This window comes from Amphiprion ocellaris, chromosome 5 (assembly GCF_022539595.1).
Source record: "Amphiprion ocellaris isolate individual 3 ecotype Okinawa chromosome 5, ASM2253959v1, whole genome shotgun sequence".
In the NCBI taxonomy this organism is placed as follows: domain Eukaryota; kingdom Metazoa; phylum Chordata; class Actinopteri; family Pomacentridae; genus Amphiprion; species Amphiprion ocellaris.
Genome location: NC_072770.1, coordinates 29,122,491 through 29,146,865, shown reverse-complemented (window position 1 = coordinate 29,146,865; position 24,375 = coordinate 29,122,491). Strand labels below are relative to the sequence as shown.

The 24,375-nt window shown below is 38.8% G+C and overlaps 2 protein-coding genes and 1 long non-coding RNA gene across 6 annotated transcripts; 1 reads left to right on the top strand and 2 right to left on the bottom strand.

Moving 5' to 3' along the window:
• Positions 1-1,906: 1,906 nt before the first annotated feature.
• LOC111575293 (green-sensitive opsin-like) lies at positions 1,907-4,024 on the bottom strand. Its single transcript, XM_023280336.3, has 5 exons — positions 3,573-4,024; positions 3,299-3,467; positions 2,952-3,117; positions 2,586-2,825; positions 1,907-2,480 (listed from the first exon to the last, which is right to left on the bottom strand). The coding sequence occupies exons 1-5, from the start codon at positions 3,955-3,957 to the stop codon at positions 2,382-2,384; spliced, it is 1,059 nt and encodes a 352-aa protein (XP_023136104.1). The 5' UTR covers positions 3,958-4,024; the 3' UTR covers positions 1,907-2,381.
• Positions 3,343-22,304, top strand: LOC118470991 (uncharacterized). 4 transcript variants are annotated; one of them, XR_008601806.1, is made up of 4 exons: positions 3,343-3,482; positions 5,784-5,906; positions 11,096-17,325; positions 22,179-22,304. It is a non-coding gene; the product is annotated as an uncharacterized LOC118470991 (long non-coding RNA). The 4 variants fall into 4 exon arrangements; XR_008601807.1 differs by having other exon boundaries at positions 3,346-3,482; positions 5,721-5,906; XR_008601808.1 differs by lacking the exon at positions 3,343-3,482 and adding an exon at positions 4,157-4,749.
• Positions 19,712-22,895, bottom strand: LOC111575250 (green-sensitive opsin). The gene is made up of 5 exons (XM_023280254.3): positions 22,532-22,895; positions 22,217-22,385; positions 21,098-21,263; positions 20,513-20,752; positions 19,712-20,209 (listed from the first exon to the last, which is right to left on the bottom strand). Exons 1-5 carry the CDS (start codon positions 22,893-22,895, stop codon positions 20,111-20,113), a joined length of 1,038 nt encoding a protein of 345 aa, XP_023136022.1. The 3' UTR covers positions 19,712-20,110.
• Between the last annotated feature and the right edge of the window lie 1,480 nt (positions 22,896-24,375).

Genomic DNA, 24,375 nt, shown 5'->3' with positions numbered 1-24,375 from the left:
TTTACATGACATTAAAGTGTAACCAAACCCCCAGTCACATCAGGTTTTCATGCACTGTTTGAAAACTATATCCTGTTTGTTTAATGCTGTTTTTTATAATTTTGGTGTCAAGGTCATAACACCAACATTGATGTGTTTCATCATAGTACAGTGATATCATTTAGTTGATTTTATTTCTGTTTAAATCTTTTCCCCTTTCTGCTAGACATATCAAATCACATATTGTGATTGGCAGCTAATAAGAACAACTCATGTTTAGGATTGGCTGACAAATACAAATGATATTTACTTATTTAAAATACTTATTTCAGTAGTATTTGCGTCAATTTGATAACGCTTGCTGGTTGGTTTCATCCAAATCTGTCATTCCATTTTTGAGTAATGTTGCTAACAGACAGACAGACAAACCAATGCCAGTCATCACGTGACTCTGCCAAGGCTCCGCCTCCTTGGCAGAGTATATATATATATATATATATATATATATATATATATATATATATATATATATATATATATATATATATATGTATATATATATATATATATATATATATATATATATATATATATATATATATATATATATATATATATATATATATATATATATATATATATATATATATATATATATATATATATATATATGCCACCCCCTAAAATGTATCTACCCCTTTGCCACCCTATTAATTTTTCTCTAGATCCGCCCCTGGGGGGTTGGGGGTCGCTTGACCTGCAATGTTTAGTTGGGTAGTGCATGTCAAACATCCACATAAATGTCAAGACTCAAGGTTTCCCACCAGAACAATGTTTGACAATTTCAACTTAAGATTGAAAGTTTTGTGGGGGAAAAACATGTTGTTCTGCATTTACAGGTACAAGAAAATGAAATGTTCATTCAGATTCATGTCCTGGTAAAAATTTATTATAGCTAGGGTAACACAGTACTTCACTACTGTACATCGCTGTTGTTATCATCTGTGAAGATTCTCAGCTTTCAGGATATGGACATTTGTCAGTTCTGTTCATTTTATATATTGCACTAAAAACTTACCTACAGAAACCTTTTAAAATAATGTAAACTCATACCTTTACCAGGAGACGTGTTGGTTCAGGAAGATTATGGGGGGGGGGAGGCGCACTCTGAACTACGGGAGCCCAGAGGGAAGGCGTTGGTGGCAGATGTCGATGAGAAAATCGATTTCATTAAAACAAATCGACATTAAGTACAAAGTCGAATTAATCGATAAAATCGATTTATCACCCAGCCCTACGTGTTACCTGAAAAAACAAACAGCAACTCTGAAGCAATTGCTGTAAATCTTACAATTAAGTCCTTCAGCAGTAGTTTCATGGGATATCCTCTGTTCCTGTTGATGATTTAAAGGGATTCACAAAGGATTACAGTACCTTAGTCTTACAAAATTATGATAATCCTCTGCTCAAAAGGAAGATCATTGACAATCAATCAGTGACTCCATAACTTTTAAGTGCTTAGACAAACCTTAGAAGAGAATATAGTTTGCAGGTGACCATTTGGGTTTCACAGTTTTAGATTTGATCCAAATGGCATCAGTAAGAGCTTGGGTGTAGTTTTTTTTTTTCAATATTTCTTACCTGGTCAAGTGTTATTATGGTGTTTTTTTCACCCGCACTTGTTTAACAAACTACTTTGGGCCACATAAGTAAAGAAAACAAAAAAACTTAACCTACAAGGAAACTGAAAGTCAGGGTTTGGATTTGGCTAAGAGTGTTGTACATCGAGTCAGTCTTGAACTTTGCTCCAAAAGCGTAGCCTTAAAGATGTAATTCCCTTTCCATGATGTACGCAAATTTGCACTTCAGCTCAAACAGCAGATAATCAGACCAGCATGTATATTTCAGAGGTAAATAAACACAACAATTTGTTGTTTTTTTATGCATGCATTTATTTTCTATTTCACACTATATATTTTTTTTGTTTGTTTTTCAATAAATTCATAAAAATACCACCACTGGCAGACCAGTGACACACATGCTCTCCCATATAATTACATGAAAATTCCACACGTGATAGCATGACAGATTTACAGTTTGCCTCGAGAGATTTGAGTCTGAGTTCCCTCACCCTCTCTCCCTCACACACTCAGGCGCTCACATGCACACAGATGCACAAATGCTATACAAGATAACATCCACAGCAGATGGATTTCTTTACACTTCTTAGTTTACACATATTAACAGATGGGATAGAATTCCTTAGTTGGTTTGGTCCAGAGTCCATTGTGACATCCATGAATCCGTTTGGCAAAAGTTCAAGACTTTTTTTGATGGGATCATTCAAAATCTGGAAGCAATTAGTAAGGAAAATGTCCACAGGTTTGAGGAGGTCATCATGATTAAGACGCAGTGGAAACCTCTGTCTTGCTTGTTGAGACTGAAGTCTCATCCTCCACCATGCCGCCCATTCCAATAGTGGTCAGCATGCAGTTACGGAACTGAAAGACAGAGTAGAGGGAATTAATTCAGAGTGCAAGCACACATAGCTCGGGTTTGACAAAGCCGTAGATGAAACTATTGCTGTTTGAATAAATAGAACCAACCTGTTTGTTCATCAGCACATAGATTACAGGGTTGTACAAGGCAGAGCTCTTTGCAAAGAAAGCAGGGAGGGCTGCAGTCAGGGCGGTGAAGGCAGCGCCCTTGTTCAGGAAGATCCAACCGGCGAAGGTGGCATATGGTGTCCAAGCTACCAGGAAGCCAATGACCATCAGGACGCACATGCGAGTCACTTCCTTCTCAGCTTTCTGGGTGGAAGCTGAGTCCTGCTGCTGGGCTGCAGCCTGTTGGATGTAAGAAGGCAATAAGCATCAGTTATTTATTCAATTATTTCTGCTACATAGAATAGTGGTGCTTAACTGTGTTACTGATATATAAGAACAAGTGTTAACAATGAAAGAAGAGCTTACGGCTTTGACTGTCATCACAAGGCTTCCATAGGTGAAGAAAATGAGGAAGACAGGAATGAAGAAGTGGACGACAAACATGTAGATGACATATGACTCATTGTTGAAGCCTGGGGCTAGAGTGTAGTAGTCAGGTCCACAGGAGCACTGCATGCCCTCGGGAAGGTACCTGTGTGAGAGTTAAGAAAAGAAAATCATGTATTCATTCAGTTCAAAGAACCTTTTATCCTCTGCGTCTACAGTATTTAAGATTCTCACAACTAAAAGGCTGTCATCTCCTTGGAGTGGTGAATTTATTTGGTTTTAAAGTGCAAAGTCCTTTTAAACTAAAAGAAATATGTTATTGTTACCTGGACCAGCCGGCAAGTGGGGGAGCAGCGCAAGCCATAGCCATGATCCAGGTGAATATGACTCCAGCTGCAGCATGAGTTCCAGTAAACTTGAAGCTTCCCATGGGTTTGCAGACCACAATGTATCTCTCAACAGCCAGGACGACCAGTGACCAGAGAGCAACTTCACCTGTAGAGACAAAAGGTAGGAGATAAAATATTCAGTTCTATTTTACACCCACCAGTATATCATTACTACAAGGCAGCTTGCTTCTTCTTCTTCTTCTTTTTTTACCTCCAAGTGTGGCCATGAATCCCTCAATAGCGCAGAAAGTGGGTCCAAGAATGAAGTAGCCGTTGAGAGCAGATGTAATGGTGATGGTGAAGCCGAAGCAGCACATGATGAGTCCAGCCACAGCCAGGTTGACGAGGATGTAGTTGAGAGGTTGCCGAAGCTTCTTGTTCTGCGCCGTCACAAACAATGTCAGGCCGTTGATGGGAGTTCCAGTGCAGATCAGGAAGAACATGTAGAAAGCTAGCAGCTTGTAGATCATTGGGTCCACCATATAATACTGAGGGTATTCAAAAGGACTTCTAACAATCCCAGTCCTGTTGGACATGGGAATGTAGAAGTTCTTGCCCTCAGTGCCATTAGGCTCAATTCCTCCTTCCCAAACCATGTTTGCTAGTCAGTTGTTCTGGTGAGCTTCTCTGCGAGGAAGTGTTCAGTAGGGAGGATGGACATGAATTTGTGAGTTGCTCAGTGTGGTTTTTATACCCGTCCACTAACCCTTTTGTTAACGGCCCAAAATAGGATTACAGGATTGTGAGGTAGCGGGAGGTTAAGAGGTCGGTAATCAATTTTAACACCGGATAGACGCCGGAGTCATGGATAATACTTCACTTGCCAAATGTGGGTGAATTCTATCAATCATGACATAAAAAATGAGAATTACTTCCAACTTTTACACCTTTTAGGGCAATATTAAGAGTAAATAAATCAAACCAGGAGTTACGAGAAATATCCAAATGTAAGTCTAACTTTATTAGCAGTAAACTCTGACTCCTGACTTTGAGAACATTTATATTTTTTATAGATTTTTTTGTTCTTTTATATGGAACAATGGGATTTATGCAATCGATGATGCATTTCACAACAGTGCACCTCAAATTGAGGCCAGGAAACCTGTATAGGTGAATTTTCTTATGTGTGCATGTGGTGGGACAAGGTCCTCAACCATTATTCTACTGATTCATTGGTAACATTAAATTCAAAAAGCTAAGTCACTTCCTGTCCTTACTTTCTTTTTGTGATTGCTGAAATAGGCAGATTTGAATGTTTTTTTGTTTACAATGTCATAACACAAGCAGTGCTTTAAGCCTCAGCATCCATGTCCATACGAGGGAAGTGTTGGTGTCATTATCCTGGTTGGATTAGCCCTGGCCACCCCCAGCAAAGCTTACTGTCACAGGTCAGAAAGAAAATGTCTGAGAAAGATTTAACCAATTTGTTGCCTTGCTTAAGCTTCAGCAACACTATTAGTTTCCATGAATGTCCTGTATCAGATAACCTTGTTTTCAATTGTTTTTTTAAATTGCATTGCATCCCTTCCATACAGTGCAATATGGTTCTCAATCCACTGTTAACTATGATTAATTCTGGTAAAGCTGCTTGTATTGCTCTGTTTACTTCCAGTTAAATTACCTTTTTATTGGCTTGTTAGTCGTTTTTTGCTTGTTCAACATTGTTTATTTGATGTTCCTTATTTATTGTTGGTTTGTGTTTAAAGAGGCTGATAACTGGTAATTCTTATTCACAGAGAGGCATGCAATAGCTGAGAGTGATATAAATTTTTGAAAATTAAGTTAATTATCATATGATTTAAAAGCAAAAAGAAGAGAGTGTGAGAAATGTGTGTAAATATGTAATATATATCTCCCATACATACACACACACACACACACACACACACACACACACACACACACACACACACACACACACACACACACACACACACACACACACATTTTTTTATTTACATTATATTTCTTCATCTGTAGCTGGTTTTGACATAAAAAAAAATATTCCATAACAAACCCAAAAACACCACAGTCCAAACAGGGCTACAGATGATGACCTTCTCTGACACACTAAAGGTGAAAAGCCTGATTACCTGACTTAACACATAAGAAATTAGGACTTAAAACATCACCTGAGGTTAAGATCATTAACAAATTTGTACTTACCTCACCCAGCCTGAAATCTAATTTCACTAATATCAGTCTGTCACCGTTTTTAAAAAAAGACACATTAAGTAACTTAACTGGAGGGTCATTCCTGACAGATTGCAGCAGTGCTGACGAACAGAACTTACATTCTCGTGTCTAACCTGCCTGGGAGTGTGACCGCTTTTTAAAGAGACATTGTTTTATTTGTTAGATCTTTGTAGATTTTTACATGTTTATGCCAATCTGACCCGGAACCTCGCTGTGTCTGCACAAGAAAACTCCAGCAACCTCACAACTGTACTCTGGTCAACTTGGCCCTGGTTGGACTGATGATGGATTCACCATCGCACCTATTAAACTACCTGCACTGTCCAGGAATTCATGGCTACACTTACAGGTAAAGTGCAGACAAAGATGTCAGAAATATCTTGTCTGTTTTTTAACTTTAGTCATGCGCCAGAATAGAGAACAAAATTTGATCATCTCACAAAAGTCTTTCCAAATTCTTAGACATCAACTTGTCTAAATCTAGAATTGGGTGCAACAATGAAAAACAGATGCCTCTGAGGATTTCCAGGAAATTATGTTGTCTGTGTCTTCAAAACAGATTCCAGACATGTAAATCATTTCTCTTCCTGCTCTGTCTGGGATGTTAATCATTGTTAGCACTGACCTCTCAGAGACACGGTACACGACTGTCTACAAACTGATGAAAAGCTTTAAGTATGTAATGGATTATATAGGAGCAAGTGTTGTCTCCAGCTGCATTATGACCTATATGTCTTTCCATTCTTGTCTAGTCCAGGTGTAGTCTAAAGCATCTTGTGCAGAGTGTCAAGATAAACGCAGAGGATCATTTATTCATGTACCTATACAGGAAGGGCATGTTTTCAGTGAATTTAGTGTCTTCTTACACCAACTTCAATTAATTACAGTAAATACATAAAACACAGAAACATAAAGCCTACGACAAACATAAGAAAGCAGCAAAGAGCAAAGTGTAGTTAGAGGCGGGAGACTGAAAACTGGCGTAAAGAAGTCATCATCCCAGTAAAACAAAAATACTAAAACCAAAAAGGCAACCTAATTCTCAGAATTTATTACATCTAAAGTGTTGGAAATAATATTAAGCAGAATGATAACTTTATTTCTATAGCACCTTTTCAAAACCAATGCCAAACGAGAAAAATAATGAAAACTAATTCAAATAAATAAATAATACAATAAGCATGCAATAAAACAAGATAAAATACTTAAGATGGCAGCCGTTGTGTAAAAGTGACATCTGGTAAGAATGAAATAAAATAAAGATTGCGATTTAATTACGAAAGTAACTAAATATTGGGGTAATATTGGGGTCTTTTAAGAAAAACGTTTTGTTTTTACAGTTATTTCACTTTGTTACACTTTATTATGCATTTTGATGTCAGCTTTACTTCATTTCAAAGGGATAGCATTGTGCCCATTGTTTATTTTTTTGATTATATGCACTGAAGATGTGACTGTCTCAGATGAGACCAAATATGGACAGGGACAAACTCTGTCTTTTGTTATTTCAAAAGAAGAAAAAAATATCTCAAGTTCTGAAAAGTTACTGTTAAGCAAGTTACTTTTTTATGCACTTCCATATGTGACCAAAACAAAAGATGGTGTTTCTAATCTGCACTTAGTTTTTATGTTCATATGCACCTTAACCTGTGCTTATATTTACCTATCAAAATGTGTTGAAGTTGTGTGTTTGAAATGTAAAATTTAAAGAAGCAGTATTTCAGCACAGGTTTAGACTAAGTACTGCTCTTCTATTGTGTTTATGTCCTTTTGGATGTGGCAATACGTTTATAAACATCCAATGTGTTTTTTATCTCATGTTTGTGTTTATTTTAAATGGTAAACTTTGCTCACTGTCTGCTAAAAACATCCGGCCCAGCTCATGTTCTTAGTCTGAAAATCCGGCCCCAGTGAATTTTTAATTGAATAGCCCTGGTGTAAGGTGTCAATGATGATGTGTAATGTAATTTCAATTTTACATTTACATTAACATTAACCCAACAAAAGTTACATGAAATACTTCTTTTTATTACTATAACACATATTAAGGCTCAGACCACAGAGTGTTGTTCATTAGGAAATAAATCTAATTTATTAATAAAGCTCAGACCCTGCAGTATAACAGAACTGCACTGTTAGTTTCAGATATCAATTAATGTAGAGCTAAAGTTTTGACACTTCAAAAATATACATATAACCCAAACAAATCCAATATTCCTCTATCCCCTATGAGAAAGTTTGGGTTTTATTTTTTATTTTTATTCCATGTGAATTATTTTCTGTTTTGTTGCACAAGCGCTCATGAAAATGAGTCTCAGCCGTGAAGGAACTCTAGCAGGGATTTAAAAAAATAAGAAAAACGTAGTACATGGGGATTTCTGCAATTACCGATCTCTGTTTAAGTCACATTAGACAAGCACCAAGAGGTCAAGATTATGACACACAAAGAGAATATTTTGTATGTTAATTGAATACGCCCATTAAACAGTGCAGGAGCAAAAGTAATTGAACCCAATTGATTTAATTACGAGTTAAACCCCTTTGGCACCAACAACCTTATACAAGATGTTCCGTAAGCAGCAGGTCAGACCTGCACTATGTTCAGCAGGAAATGTTTACTAAATTCCTTGTAGGAAACTGCTTCAGCTCTGTTCTTAGGATGTTGGATGTGAACAATTTGCTTGAGTTAAGGTCTGTGCTCTGACAGGACCAATTTAAAAATATTTAAAGGTACCCTTGAGTAGATTTATTTATTATGTTGTTAGAAAAATAGCAGATGATTCTAAAGAGTTCTCTTCCTTTTACTTGTAATGTCATTGTGTGCAAAAGGAAAGGTCAGTGGACAGTTTAGAAGTTATTGGCTGATATGTCCAGCTGGCTGCAGCCTTTTCACTGCTGTGAACAGAGGAGAGAGAGAGTGAGAGCACCTCAGATATCCAGAGGATCAGGCCTGACAGCAGAACAAATAAAATGTAGTGCAGTCTGTGCTAAGTGGAACATTCCGGTCTTTAACTCCAAAAATATCAGTGCAGCAAAAGTGTACAGTAATTAAAACATATGCAGAAAAAGTGCTGTGCAGTGTAGTATGTAGCTAAAGAGCTTAAAAAGAAAGTAATAAAACACAGTGTATTTTTGAAGTGTATATCTTTTAAAAACCCTGTCATCCATAAGCAGTGAGAGATATACTGACCATTATAACCATTGACAGATGAAGTGAATGACTTTGAGTTTCTTGTTATAATGGCACATGTAAAGGGGTGTCATATAGGCAGCAAGTAAACAGTCATTTCTCGAAGTTAATGTGTTGGAAGCAGGAAAAATGCGCAAAATTAAGAATCTCATCAACTTTGCAAGAGCCGAACTGTGATGGTTACTGGCTCCAAGCATCTCTAAAGTGGCAGGATGATACTGGTATGCCATGGTTAGTGCCTGCCAAAAGTGATCATTGAGGTATGTAAAGAGCAAAGACTGTCTTGTGTTACAATCCCTCAGAAAAGCTCCTGCAGCCAAAACTGCTGAAAACCTTAAAGCTGGTTATGATAGACAGGTGTCGAAATGCACAGTGCATCTCAGCTGGTGCATATGAAGCTGAGGAGCTGTAAACTGCTCAGTGTCCATTCTGATCCCTGTCAACTGCTGAAAGCACCTACAGTGGGCACCAGAGCATCAAATGTGGACCATGGAGCAGTGGTAGAAGGTGGCCTGGTCTGACAAATCGCATTTTCTTTTACATCATATGTACATGTGGATGCTTCTTTGACAGGCACCACCTACCTAACCCCTGCTGCAAACCACATAGACATCATCTCAGTATTCCCTAATGGCAGGGTAAAGCACCCTTCCACACTGCAAACATTTTTCAGGAAGTATTTGAGGAACATGAAAAAGAGTCCAATGTGTTGATTTGAAATCGCCTGATCTGTGTCTGATCAAGGATCAATGGGATGTGCTTGAAAAACCAACCACAGAGGCCCCATACGCCCCATCTTACAACTTACAGAACTTCAAGGATCTTCAGCTAACTTCTTGATGCCTGATACCACAGGACACCTTCAGAGGTCTTGTGGAGTAAATGCCTCCATGACTCAGAGCTGTTATGGCATCACAAGCGGGACATATATGATATTTGGCAGGTTAATGTGGAATATCCAGTACATTGTCCCCATGGGAAGCTTCATGTTCAGTGGAACTCATGTTGCAGCTGGAGTCATTTTTACCTGAATCATTGCCTTCTCATGCACTGGACCACAACTTATTGGCTGGTCCAAGTAGTTCACACTTGTATCTTTTACTCCACTTCCGGTAAATATAACTTTAAACTTTACAATAAAAAGGGAACCACTGAGCCTCAAGAAATTGAGTGTAAAAGTGGAATCACAACGTTGGTAGACATTGTAGATACAGAGCTTGTTGTATGGTGCTACTTATTTGCAACATTGGCAGACACAGCGGCAATGAAATGGCAACTATATTTTGTGGTATTTTTTGTCTTTTTCTGTTTTCCTCGCCTCTGTTCCTCCCCTCTCTGTCCTCTGGTTGGCTCCCTCATTGCTTGAACTGCATCCAGAAATCAAGCACCTGATCCTTTATCCATCCATTATTTATACACCGCTTAATCCTCATTAGGGTCGCGGGTGGCTGGAGCCTATCCCAGCTGACTTGGGGCAAAGGCAGGGGAGACCCTGGACAGGTCACCAGTTTGTCGCAGGGCTACACATACAAACAATCACACTCGCATTCACTCCCACGGCCAATATAGAATAATCAATTAACCTCAGCATATTTTTGAACTGTGGGAGGAAGCTGGAGTACCTGGAGAAAACCCATGCATGCACAGGGAGAACATGCAAACTCCATGCAGAAAGATCCCAGGAAGGCTAGGACACAAACCAGGGATCTTCTCACTGCAAGGCGAAAGTGTTAACCCTACGCCACCGAAGCACCTCATCCTGATCCATTAATTCCCTTCCAAAGTGTGTAAACACCAGCTCTCCAGTCACTGATTGCCAGATTGTCTGCTAACCATGTGTGGACCCCTTCATGTGCATTACTGCTCCCTGTACCACAGATTTTTTTCATCCAAATCTGCCTCCTCTGCCCAAGCCCACATTTCTTTGAGTTTACAGATACGACTCACCTTCTGTCAGCCAGCTTGGCAGTCAGACAGGTCAGTCAGCTCCCATAGCCATTCCCCTAGTCACCAAATAAGCCTTTTAACTGTCACTCCAGAGTCGCTGTCTGATTCTGGGTCCAAGTAAATGCAACTGTGACAATTGGCACCATTTATACAGGTACGTACAGGTACCTGTCGGAGAGCACGCTGTACTTGTGCAGACCGGACTAACACACTCTGGCTCCAGGCTAAATCAACATGTCATTCTGAATGAAAGTGTGCTGACAGCCAGAACTGTAAGATAGGTTTGCATTCCTAAGAGGTTTAAGTCAAAGAAATTGCTGATTTACAGTTGATTTACTGACTGTGCTGTCAATGCTGATTATAATTTCTGCCTGTATTTTCTTTTACTGTGACCCCTTTAGGCTGCAGCCTAGCAGCAGGAGACGGGGCACACCCAGAAAGCTGAGAGCGACGTGAGATATGTACGTCTTGGACATTATGGCACTTTCATCGGTTGGATCTTTCTCAGCACTACTGGCATGTGTGAGGATGTGACCTCAGTTTCTACCAGCAAGACAGAAGTGCCCTCAGTCTCTTAAATATGCACATATTTTGATTGTTGGACATTTTCCTTTCTTAACTTCTCTTGGATCTTGAATAATCTTTGACATGGACTGATTGGAGTCCAGGCACAGCTGAACTATTTGACCTGTGACAAACAACTGCAGGAACAAACTCATGAACCTTTTTTTATTGCTCTCTTGTCTTAAGGATGTTGTGAAGTGTTTGTAAAGTTAAAATCACTGCAAATAGTAGTTACATCTTTGTACACATGTATGTGGATGCTCACTTTGACTCCCCCCTGCCATGCAAGGCACAGATAAACTCACAGTATCTGAGCTATTTAGCATCACTGAATCTACAAAAAATCCTCAACATCTATATCTAACCACAAAAATCATTTTTCATACATCAGTAGGGTCTTGCAGTATTTTGTACTGTTTGAGCAACTCTGTACAATGTCAAACTATTTTTATAACCTGTGGTAGTTGCCATGAATTGTAAGCATTGTATGTATCAGAAATGGCTAAGATAAATAAATGCATGCATGAAGACATGTTATAATGAGTGTATTTTAACAACTAGCTGTAAGTACAATATAGCTGTCTATTCATGAAGAAAACAGGCACACAATTCCAGATTTTGAACAGCTGATGTATATCAGCAGGAAGGGTAAACTTGGCCACAGACGTGTCTCTACATTCTGCCTGTACAGGGCATCACACCCCACATGAAGCACCTTAGGAACGAGTCATGAACACAAGAAACACTGACGTACAGTAAATGTGACATAGGTGAAGTTAATCCACTTTACAATGACAAGATTTCCATTGGCCCAGGGTATTTAGAGTGTCACTGAGTGAAGGACCTTAATCATTCTGGAACAGGTAAAAATATCCCTAACCTTATCTGAACTTAACTTTTTTTTTTTTTTTAAAGTATTCACCCCCTTTGGAAGTTTCATTCTTTTGTTGCTCTCCAGCATTGAATCATGGTCAACATGATTTGGCTTTTTGACAAGAATTTACTACAAGGACTCTTTACTGTCAAATTGAAAATAGATTTCTTGAAAGTATTGTCAGTTAATGCAAAAAATTCTAGATGATTTAAGTGATTGCATAGGTATTCACGCCTAGTTACAGCCAGCTGGTGTTAGAAAGTGAATGTGACTCATATGATTGTAGTATAAAGACACGTGTATCTCCAAGGTCCAGTTACTGGTGAGTTAGTACTCCTGGCTTTAACTACACCATTAAGATATGGTGAAAACACTCCAAGCAACTCTGTGAAAATGTAATTAAAAAGCAAAAGTCAGGAGATGGATACAAACACATTTCTAATTCAGCGAACATCACTTGGAGTGCAGTTAAATCTATCATTACTAAATGGAAGTAATATGGCACATTGATAATTCTGCCTAGAACAAGCCATCCTCAAAATTTGAGCAACTGTGCAAAAAGAGATTAGTGAGGGAGGCCACCAAGACAACTATGACTTCTCTGAAGAAATTACAAGACACGGCAAGGCAGGACAAATTTACTTGTATAGCACAATACACACACGACAATTCACGTTGCTTTACAATGACAAAGAAATATTCAGAAAAATGATTTAAAGCTAGACACAAATTAAAATCATAGAAATAAAACATAAAACTAGACATTAAGATCATAAAAGTGCATTAAAAGGCAAGAAAATAGACTGAGCATCTAAGAGAAAGCTGTAGTAAACAATCTGGTTTTCGGACCTGATTTAAAAGAGCTGACAGTTTGAGCAGACCTCAGGCGTTCAGGAAGTTTGTTCCTCGGGTGAGGAGCATAATCGCTGAATGCTGCTTCACTAGTCTTGGTTCTGATTCTGGGAACACGCAGTAAACCAGTCCCTGATGACATGAGTGTTATGGCCACAGCCTGAGGCTGTGGTCAGCTGCAGTACTCTACTAACACAGTACTTAGACCAATCTGACCTGAGTCTGTAATCTCTTTCCTGCACCTGAGCCTTTGCACCCACCGTAACAATGAGGGCTCTGGATGCTTCTGATGGAGCTAATAACTCCAGGATGTCTTTTGGTCCAAGAACATTCAGTGCTTTGTAGACCAAGAGTAAGATTTTCAACTCTATCCCTTGACTAACATGAAGCCAGTGTAGTGATTTGAGGATCGGGGTAATATTGACCAGTTTCCTGGTGTTAGGACTCTGGCAGCAGTGTTCTGGATCAGCTGTAGCTTCCCCTACTTCAATTAAACTCCCCAGTTTGTTCATTAGTCATTCCAAGAACGTTCACTAAGGAGCATTGCTAGAAGCTTTATTAGAAAGCAGCTCAGCTTAATTTTTAGGCTTAGCTGTCTAATGAAACTCCTAGGAAAAGCATGACCGGCATGACTCTGACATCTACACCTAAGCAGATGTCTGTGTAGATTCTTGTGTCTGAGAATCTACACAGACATCTGCTTAGATGTAGATTTCTTATTTCTTATCCATCATCACCATGCATCAAAAGATTGTACAGCAAAACTGCAGATGCTGTCTTTTCATGCTACTAATAAAAAGTAAAAAGTAAACAAACATAAATAAAAACAGGTGCAATGGACTCAGTATCTTTAAAGGTCCAATATAATTAAAACGTGTTGTGATCCAATAACAGCAATGAGGAATTTGACATCCAGTTATTCACTACAGAAATATAGTCATGAAGAAAACTCCGCAAACCAGGCTCAGAGGATATAATTTGATGGTTTGCATAACATCAGCAGAGACATCATGTTAATGAAAATGTGCCCAAGTGAGAGGATGTAGTTGGAAAACAAAAAATTGGTCCCAAAACAGAGCCCTGGAGCACACTGTGCTTGACAGAAGAAAATGATACGTAACTTCTGACAGAGACACAAGACATCATATTTCATAGCTACGATAAGAAATGTTGTCCCAGATATCTCCACCCACTGCCTCAGTCTGTCTAGGCAAAAAACATGCAAATGGAGAGAACATACTTAATAAATCAACTCTCAATGGCATCATCAATAGGAGACACAAAGCATGGACATGTGTGCACAGTCTGACGTTTCCTGTTGCTCTGGTGGTTTTATAACTTGCCTGGGCCAGTTGTATGAACACATACATGGAATTTAACTCTGAGTTTTTAAAATTTTTGCTCTCGAAGTGCTTAACCAAAATAAAACAGAAATGCATTTAAACAAGAAACAACAGATTACTGAAGGAAAAAAAGTGCTTAACTACTATGTACAACAAGAATTTGTTTAAAACAGTTTAAAATAAATCAGAATCTTTAGTGTAAAATTGCAGTGAACAAAAGTTTAGGAGAAATACTTTTATTAATAAATACACTTAATACCTGATATACATGGGGCAGATGAACACTGCAGAGTAATGGAATAGAGACCAAGGTTTCTGAGATATTCAGTATATACAGTGGTTCAGGGTTTCAGTTCAGGAAGAGTTGTTCCTGAATGAATTAAATTTTCATCAGCGTGATGGCCTATGGAAACAAACTGCTCTTGTGTCTGGTTGATTTGACATTCAGAGCTCTGCAGTGCCTACCAGAGGGAAGAAGTTGAAACAGTCTGTGTCCAGGGTGCGACCTGACTTGTTAATAGGCCATTAGCCATGTGGGCTGGAGTGACTATAAATTCTCCTCTTACAAAGAGGTTACGCTTCTTCTAGTGACACAACACAATGAATATAATTTCTCATCACTAAATGATGACCTTATTATCTCATTATCTTCAGAATTCTTTTCTTCACAAAAAATCAGACACCAGGATTCTCAGTGAGTTAAAATTACACTCGTTTATCAGGAGCATCAGTTAGATCTTTTATCTAGGCTCCCTAAGAGACCTTTATCAAGAATATGTCAAGTTCAGTAATCAATAATTAATCAAATCTATTTGTATTGTTCAGTCTCATTATGAAAGTCGTAAACTCTGATTTCCCTCCAGTTGAAGGAAATGAAGAAACACACTGTAGAACCAATGATAATTATATACAAACATTTATTAACTAATACTACGAACAAACGATGAACAACAATGATGTAACAACAGCAGACAGTGAAAAAAACTGATGAATAAATGCAGATAAACTAATGAATGCGATGAATTTAGAATTATTTTGAAATTGGGAAATCAATTGTAATTTGTACATTAACTCGTTTAGCAGAAGGAAAAAGATACTTGCGCAGCCTTTGGAGGAGAGATGGGAGGCTGCTGCAGGATGTGTAGCTGAGATGATCTGCTGAATGAGTTGGTTCAGGAACGCAGCGACAAGGAGGCACTTTGGCCGGAACTGAGCCGAACTGAAAACACTAAGAGTTGAAGCTCATAGTTATAAAAAAAATATTCATGCTGTTGTAGTATTAAAGATAATTTAAGGAGTCCAACTTTAAGCAAAACATAGGTAACAAAGCCCTAGTTCAAAGTGAAGCCATACGTTTCTTTGAGCCATCATAAAAGAACCCTTTTTTAAGCCTTTGTTTTAGTTTTCACAAAACAGCCCATTTCAAAAGTGAGGTGTAAACATAAGAATAAACTTACAAATTGTGGACTTAAGGCTACATGAAAGTAAATTTATAACATAGCTAAAACACAAGTACATACATTCAATAATAAGCAAAGGAAGTATATATGCTTAGAGTGAAAAGCCTCTCTGTGCCTTTATGGCTGTGGTCTGTGACAGAGAGAAGGGGGTGTTTGTGTCTTGTTTGTTCTTCTTAACAAACACTTCAGATTTGATTCTTCTTCCATACTGGTCCTGATCAGTCTGGCATCAGAGACTGAGTCCAGATCGTCACTCTAGTGATGCTGCATTTCCTTAATATCCTAATTTAAATTGTTCAGTCCATTCCTGTATAGTGAGTTCTGTGTGTTAGGAAGGGAGATTAGAAGATCACTGTGAAGAATGCAAATCCTCTTCTGAAGAGATGTGGTTTTCCTCGCCCTTATCAGATTCTGGTGGAGGTAGTAGGCATCCTGTGGTCTCCAATGAGCCGTGAGTGGTCCTTTAGTAGTAAACAAATGACTGGCAGATGTTCCATTTCCAATGTGAGTTTTGGGTGAGCTGTCTTCTGAAATGTGTCTTACCAAATGAATAGCTGTGAGAAAGGGTCTCTGGATTCTCTGCATGTTGCTCTGTAATGTTCTGCTCCTCAGTTCACTACAAATAATATTCACATCCATATAGTCCTCTGTGGCTTCACGGTTCATGTCCCAGCCTGGGCCATGGATTTTTCTGTGTGAAGTTTGCATTTTCTCCCTTTGTGTGTGTGGATTTCCACAAGGTTCTCTGGCTTCCTCCCACAGTCCAAAAACATGCTGAGGTTAATTGGTGATTGTAAATTGTCAGCAGGTGTGAATGTGAGTGTGTTTGTCTGTCTCTCTGTCCAGACTGTCCCCCACCTTTGCCTTAAATCAACTGGGAAAGACTCCGGCACCCCCGCGACTCTAATGAGGATTAAAGGCCTTAAAGGATCAGTATGTAAGATTTAGTGGCATCTAGTGGTCGCGTTGCAGATTGCAACTAACTCCCTCAGCCTGACATTTCTTAGCGTATAGGGAACTATGGCGGTCACAAGTGAAAGAACCTCTCTACAGTCAAAATTGCGAGCTCTCCAAGCAGATTGAAGGGCTTATTCTACATTAACAAAAACTCTGTGATTTTTATTTCTGATGATTTTGCACTAATGAAAAAGTAGTTATGAATATCAGGCACGTGATGCCCAAAGGGACCTTTTGTCAAAGTTGTTTTTTTTAATCTAGTTTAATTTTATTTTTTATTTGTAAGTGCGTGTGCGTGTGTGCGTGTGTGTGTGTGTGTGTGTGTGGCCCAAAATAATAAATAAAGCAAAAATAATAATAATTCAGATCTACCTTCGGTCGGTCACATGATCTACGTAGACGTCCCTCACTGCCCTGACGTGTCCTGACGTCCTGTAGCTCAGTGCTAGCTAGCGCCGCTAGTCGAGAAACCGGAGACCCGAGGGAGGACTTCAACAACTGATGGTCCTGATGGTGAGGAGGTTCTGCAGCGGGATTCGTTTGTGCACGGTGTACTTTTGCAAGATGACTGACGAAGTGAAGTGAGCATCCTGTATGTGTCTGACTCTGCCAGTCTGCCAGGCTTCTTTTTGTTTCTGTAGGTTTCTGTTATGGGCAGAGTGCATCGGAGAGATGTATTATTTTACTGTCAGTGAGTTGCAGTGTGTTTCCTGTGTTTCTAGAGGCAATGAGGCATAGGTTATGTTATTTCACTAAAACTATGTAGCCTACATGCATATTCACATAATTTTGGACTATTGCAATATAAATATAATAACAATAATAATTAGAAGAATTTGAATTTGAATTGAGGGGGTTGTCTGACAGACAGTAACAATAAACAAAGATAACAGAATTGGGGATAACCGTGGGAAATGGAATGAAGGGGGTGACATGTGACACTAGTACCAAAGGTGTGCTATTTCCTTCATCACTGTCTTGCACAAAGTGAATAGTCAAATTGAATAAAAGCACAAATACATTCAAATACATGATTTCTATATCATTCAAATTTTTTTACTGTATTATTAGCACTACGAATAATAAAGGGCAGATTATGAGTCAGCGCCATGGAGCAAATTCATGGCTATGCAGTATATGTCTCAAAAAGGTATGAAATTTAAAAACAATGACTCCAGGAAGAGTAGCCACAGTTAAACAGTCCAGTGTCTAATGGTGATCTAAATTCAGCTTAATACATTATCTTCCTATGTCCCAAATGAATGCACAGCTTGAATTATGGCTTTGTGGATGTAGGCTGTACCTCCACCCCTCCTTTATTCTGGTCCCTCCATTAATGTTCCTCTTTCAGTTTAGCAATGAGCAACTAGTGTTTAGTTTCAAAAGTCAGCCTGGCTGCAGCCTCTCTCATCAGGAGTCTCCTACAAATAATCAGCAGTATGGCAGGTCACAGTCAGCCATTTTCAGTGTTAGTTATCTTTGCATCTTGTCATGATCACATAACACTTGTTTAATCAGCTACTATCTCTCCTATGCTCTTTTTAGTGTCTACACTCTCGATTGTTAAGAAAGGCAATAATAAAGTAATGAGGAATCATACTTAGCTTGATGAATCACTGCTTGAGGGGTGCACAAGTTATGAATCCTGAAGGAATTGTCATAATTACTGTTTTGTGCTATTCAGCATTTGGATCAAAGCTTGTGAGGGATGACTCATGAAGTGTGACTCATTTACTGATCATTTTAAACTAATCATGACCCAATGATTTACTAATCCCCGACTTAGTGCTCTAGTAACTAACCATAATTACTGCATAGTGGTGGATTCAGAGATCTGAGCAACGTACTTATGAAAAACGTGTTAACTATCAGATTTTAGATTAAGGTTTGTTCCTCATTTGTTCATATAATTTTGTGCACAGTATTGCACAGGAGTATTGTTAAGTGTTACCCCATGAATGGACATGTATAGGACATATAGCCACTGATTACATGTATACAAGGTAGCATTTAATATTTTTCAAGACTCCCTGCATACTTTGACTGATAAATCTTTGTACAACTTGTATAGATACTATCGAAATGGTTTGAACTGTTGCTTCAGTTGTGTGTACAAATCTGTTTGTATGCAAATACCTCTCCTGAAAATAAATGTGATGTTTTATTACACTGAAATGACCTGGAGTCAAATTCCTAACATACTCAGCCAAAAAGAAAAAGGAAAAAAAGTAAATACTGTACTGTGAAAATTTTAGGCTCTTCTGTCATACAGCATGTGCACGTGTCGTGTGTCTGATTAGTCCCAAATTCATTCTGCAACATGATATACACAAACATAAGGAACAATCTTCAGTGGCTAGTAAGTAACAGATGGGACGCCATCTACAGGGCCTTGACCTTGACATCAGGACATCAGTCTAGGATTACATGAAGAGACAGAAGCACTTGAGACCATCTAAATCCACAGAGAACTGTGGCAAGTGTTCCAAGATGCTTGGAACAACCTTACTTCAAGTACTTTGAAAAACTGTGCACAAGTGTACTGTCAGATAAAAACTACTGGTCGTGGCAACATTTTCAGGTGACTTTAGCTATACCTTTAATGTTTTGAGAAATTCTGATTTTCAATAGGCAAGACTTCTTAATGGTTAAAGTGGAATTTAGTTTTTAGTAGCTATCTAATGCAATAAGAATCTCTTAATTTACTTCTCAAACATTACTATGTAATATACTTGTAAATGTCATTGTAAAATTATATGTTATTCTTTCAAATGCTGAAGAAGGTCTCCTGAACTAACCTCTCCTTCAGTAAAGTCTATGTTTTGTATTCATCCTTGTGTTTGTAATGGTAATAATCTTAGTTAAGTACTTGTGTGCCTCTTAATTATGAGAAAAAAAGAAAAAGGTCACATCAAAATTACCATACAGTATGTTTGACTGTAAAATAAGGAAACAGAAACCAGTAAATCTTTTCATGCATGCATTTAATATATTTTTCTACATTTTTTTTGTTTTATAAAATATTTACAGAATATTATGACAGAAGCTAACAAATATGCAAACCTCTCCCTGTCATAAATATACAAAGGTGATTCTCACCCACTCATCCATCCAAACATTTCACAAGCAACTGTGAAACACTTCAGGCTGTGTTTCATTTTGGAGTCCAGTTTTTATGCCAGACACACACAACAATTAAGAATGTGTACAGTAAAATGTCGTCGCTGGCCATATGCCAAGATTAATGTCCATTTGTTGGAGAACAGATGAGCGTGTAGCCATTTGCTTATTTCCATGTCGGGACAGCCATTCAGAATCAGAAAGACATCAGGAAGGAGGGTGTCTGGAGATGTGGAATTATGATTCTTAGGACACTGAGGAGACTTCTGTCTTGCTGGTAGATACTGAGGTCTCATCCTCAACCATGCCACCCATTCCAATGGTGCTCAGCATGCAGTTACGGAACTGAAAGGGAGAAAAACACAGAGGCAAGATGTTAATATTGTGCGTATGTCTCAAGAAGAAAACTGATTTTGAGCTCATGCTAAAACAATTATTCAAATTTCTGATACAATTTAAAAAGTGACTTCAAGGTTTTTCTTTCAAATTATTTGTGGGTCTCCAAATCAATGGGCTACTTTAGGTCTTTAGTTCATCAAGAGGACTTCAGCAATATAACATCTAACTTCCAATTCCGTCACCATTTTTTCATAACTGCTGCTGCCATAGAAGAGACTGTGAGTTGCAACAGTGTAAAAATAAACTGACCTGTTTGTTCATAAGGATGTAGATAACAGGATTGAACAAAGCTGAACTCTTTGAGAAGAAAGCAGGGATGGCCATGGAGACAGCTGAGAAGGCAGCGCCCTTGTTGAAGAAGATCCATGCAGCAAAGCTAGCATATGGGGTCCAGGCAAAGAGGAAGCCAAAGACCATCAGGACGCACATACGTGTGACTTCCTTCTCAGCCTTCTGGGTGGATGCAGAGTCCTGCTGCTGGGCTGCAGCCTGAAAATGAGGCCATCATTGGTTATTGACTGCGTTGTGTACTGGGACCAAGATTTTAACGAATATGAATGCCCAGTCAGATAAATGTTTTCTTTACATACAGATATAATAACTAGATGACAGATGATGGACTCTGAGTTTGTGTTGTATTTTCTGTAGTGCTCTATAACACTAATATGAACAACTACATACAAAAGCATCACATTAAATTAAAATAGCTGTCTCATAAAATAATTGTCTTCAGAGTAATTTAATACAGCAGTGGCGCTTAACTTGTTGATTCATTATGCTTACTCATGTATGAATGTGAGTATATAATGCAAGAAGAACCTAAACTTCACTTACGGCTTTGACTGTCAGCACAAGGCTTCCATAAGTGAAGAAAATGAGGAAGACTGGAACACAGAAGTGGCAGCTGAACATGTACATCACATAGGATTCATTGTTGTAAGCTGGAGAAAGAGTGTAGTAGTCAGGTCCGCAGGAAACCTGGATACCCTCAGGGATATATCTGTGAATACAAAACATACAAAGTTAGAGGCTTGATATTTGAGCTTACAGTATTCATTATAATGTTGCCTTCCACAGTTCTGAGACAAGCCTATTGGGTTCCTAGGTGATTCTAAATGATTTCTTCTTATGTGTGAAGGTGAATGGTTGTCTGCCTCTCTGTATAAGCTCTGTATTCAACAACTTTGTGGTCAAATATGTGCTGGGATATGGTCGAACCAACTTCCAATACAACAAATCAAAAGGTTTTGCAGGTCGCAATGGCTGAAGCAAAAGATATTTCCTTAAAGGAAGACAACCAATCAGCATCATGTTTGCAGGCTACAAGGATGTTGCCAGGTTATGTGCTGTGTCATCTGCAGAAGTTCTTAAATAACAAAACAGGCATTAAATGTTTAAATCAGTTGATCATTTGAACCCCTGAGCAAATAAATAGACTTCCTCTAGGATTGCTTTAGCTGTATTAGCTGCATTGGAAGTACATATTTATTTTATTCTCAAGAGGATTCAGAAAAAATTGTTGAAAATCCTGTCGGTTTAGTAAATGTGGAACTATTAGATCCAAGATTGGTGCTTTAAGTATCAGTGAAGAATGGCTCCGCTGTTATCCCGTTATCCTTTTCTCCTCCTTCTACTTTTGAACACAGGTCTTGTGAAGATTTTAAAGTGAATCTCATGAGCATTTTAACTCAGTAGATGAAATAAATATCTTAATATTTATCTAAAATAAAAATTAAATCTGAACACACCAAGGCTGTGGATCATGATCATCCACTGCATACAACAGCATGCCTGCTTGGTTTAAATATTACATGTAGCCAGCGTGATCATGTGTATAAAGCTAAGCAATGCTGGGAATTCCGGTGTGGAGAGAGTTGCGATAAAAGATGTTGACATTCTCTATTCTATCCCCCAGATGTGGACAGAATCCTGTCATGCATGTTGAGGAATTACCTTGACCAGCCGACCAGAGGAGGAACAGCACAGGTGCAAGCCATGAACCAGGTGAATCCGCAGCCTATCGCAGAGTGGGTGGCTGTGAATTTGAAGCTGCCCATGGGTTTACAGACCACAATGTACCTCTCAACAGCAAGAACCACAAGAGACCACAGAGCCACTTGACCTGTTGAAAGAAACAGAGCAGAAGTCGTAATGAGAACCTTCAAGTCCTGTTACAACTGAGCTGATATCATTGTACAGCCTCTCTGGTTGAAAAAAAATTGAGAGCAGATGAACAATACAATGATCTACAGGTGTGCTGAAGTTTACCTCCGAGTGTAGCCATGAATCCCTCAATAGCACAGCCCATGGGTCCCAAGGAGAAATAGCCCATCATGCAAGAATAAATGGTGACTGTGAATCCAAAGAGGACCATGATGAGTCCAGCCACGGCCAAGTTAACCAGGATAAAGTTGAGAGGCTGTCGAAGCTTCTTGTTCTGCGCTGTGACCACCAGTGTCAGAAAGTTGATGGGGAATCCAGTGCAGATCAGGAAAAACATGTACAAGGCCAGTAGTTTGAATTGCCATGGGTCTGCCAGGTAATACTGTGGATATTCAAAAGGACTCCTGACAAGCCCTGTCCTGTTGTTCATGGGGATGTAGAAGTTCTTGCCTTCTGTGCCATTCTCCATCTTCGCAAGTTAGGATTGGACTGGCTAGAGTAGGATAATCTTGGAGGACTGTCTAGGCAGCAGAGTCGGAACTCCTACTTCTGTCGTGTGACTCAGCAGCGATGGTTTTATAGCCCCTGTATAAGACGTTGAGTTAAGAGGATCTCTGAAATCAGCCCATAATCTCATGGTATAATCACCTGCTACTCTGTGATCTTTTTAGGTTTTTTTTTTTAGTTTTTATAGGACATGTTTGCTAATTAATGCCCCAGAATCGTGGAGGTCACGTAACATGAGAAAGAGGGACGGAAAGAGTCACACTTTTTTCCTGTTTCCTTTTTTGTCTTGAAGTTTTCCTCCAGGCACACTTTCACTAAACACTTGTTCATCTGTTTAAACTGATAAAACTGCAAGCAGACCTTTGGTTTTTTCATAAACTGTTTTGAAAAATTTTGCATATCGTCCCATTTCTCTTTCCACTTCAGCAAGAAACCTAAATAACTGCACTCTGAAAATGAGGCGTGTAAATGTTTTAAAATGAATAAAGCTCTAATTACTTAACAACTAATATGTTTATGACCTAAAGACCATAAAAAAATCTCCAATTTAATTAGATCCCCATCCATTAAGTTGGAATGCCACTGACAGTTTTCTTTATTTGTGTCAATTACTACTGCACTGTAGGATTGTGAGAATAAGATGAATTACTGCAATATACTAGATGTTAAAATATAAAGTGTAATATCTGATTGTTAAAATTGAAAAAAAAAAAAAACTAAATAATATACCTGCAATTCTTTCTCGACTTCTCAACATACACTATATTGCCAAAAATATTCATTCACCTGCTTTGACTCGCATATGAATGTAAGTGACATCCCATTCCTAATCCATAGGGTTCAATATGACGCCAGTCCACCCTTTGCAGCTAGAACAGCTTCAACTCTTCTGGGAAGGCTGTCCACAAGGTTTAGGAGTGTGTTTATGGGAATTTTTGACCATTCTTCCAGAAGTGCATTTGTGAGGTCACACACTGATGTTGGACCAGAAGGCCTGGCTCTCAGTCTCCGCTCTAATTCATCCCAAAGGTGTTCTATCAGGTTGAAGTCAGGACTCTGTGCAGGCCAGTCAAGTTCATCCACACCAGACTCTGTCATCCATGTCTTTATCGACCTTGCTTTGTGCACTGGTGCACAGTCATGTTGGAAGAGGAAGGGGCCAGCTCTAAACTGTTCCCACAAAGTCGGGAGCATGGAATTGTCCAAAATGTCTTGGTATGCTGAAGCATTCAGAGTTCCTTTCACTGGAACTAAGGGGCCAAGCCCAGCTCCTGAAAAACAACCACACACCATAATCCCCCCTCCACCAAACTTTACACTTGGCACAATGCAGGCCGACAAGTATGGTTCTCCTGACAACCACCAAACCCAGACTCGTCCATCAGATTGCCAGATGGAGAAGCGCGATTCGTCACTCCAGAGAACACGTCTCCACTGCTCTA

What these genes read in the sequence shown, in the direction of transcription:
- LOC111575293 (XM_023280336.3), bottom strand. Translation starts at nt 3,957, where the DNA reads ATGGTTTGGGAAGGAGGAATTGAGCCTAATGGCACTGAGGGCAAGAAC. An exon ending in ATTCATGGCCACACTTGGAG is followed by an intron (nt 3,468 to 3,572) that starts GTAAAAAAAGAA and finishes TTGTCTCTACAG; the next exon opens with GTGAAGTTGCTCTCTGGTCA. An exon ending in TTGTGATGACAGTCAAAGCC is followed by an intron (nt 2,826 to 2,951) that starts GTAAGCTCTTCT and finishes TACATCCAACAG; the next exon opens with GCTGCAGCCCAGCAGCAGGA.
- LOC111575250 (XM_023280254.3), bottom strand. Translation starts at nt 22,895, where the DNA reads ATGGAGAATGGCACAGAAGGCAAGAACTTCTACATCCCCATGAACAAC. An exon ending in TTGTGCTGACAGTCAAAGCC is followed by an intron (nt 20,753 to 21,097) that starts GTAAGTGAAGTT and finishes CCTCATTTTCAG; the next exon opens with GCTGCAGCCCAGCAGCAGGA. An exon ending in ACATCCTTATGAACAAACAG is followed by an intron (nt 20,210 to 20,512) that starts GTCAGTTTATTT and finishes TCTCCCTTTCAG; the next exon opens with TTCCGTAACTGCATGCTGAG.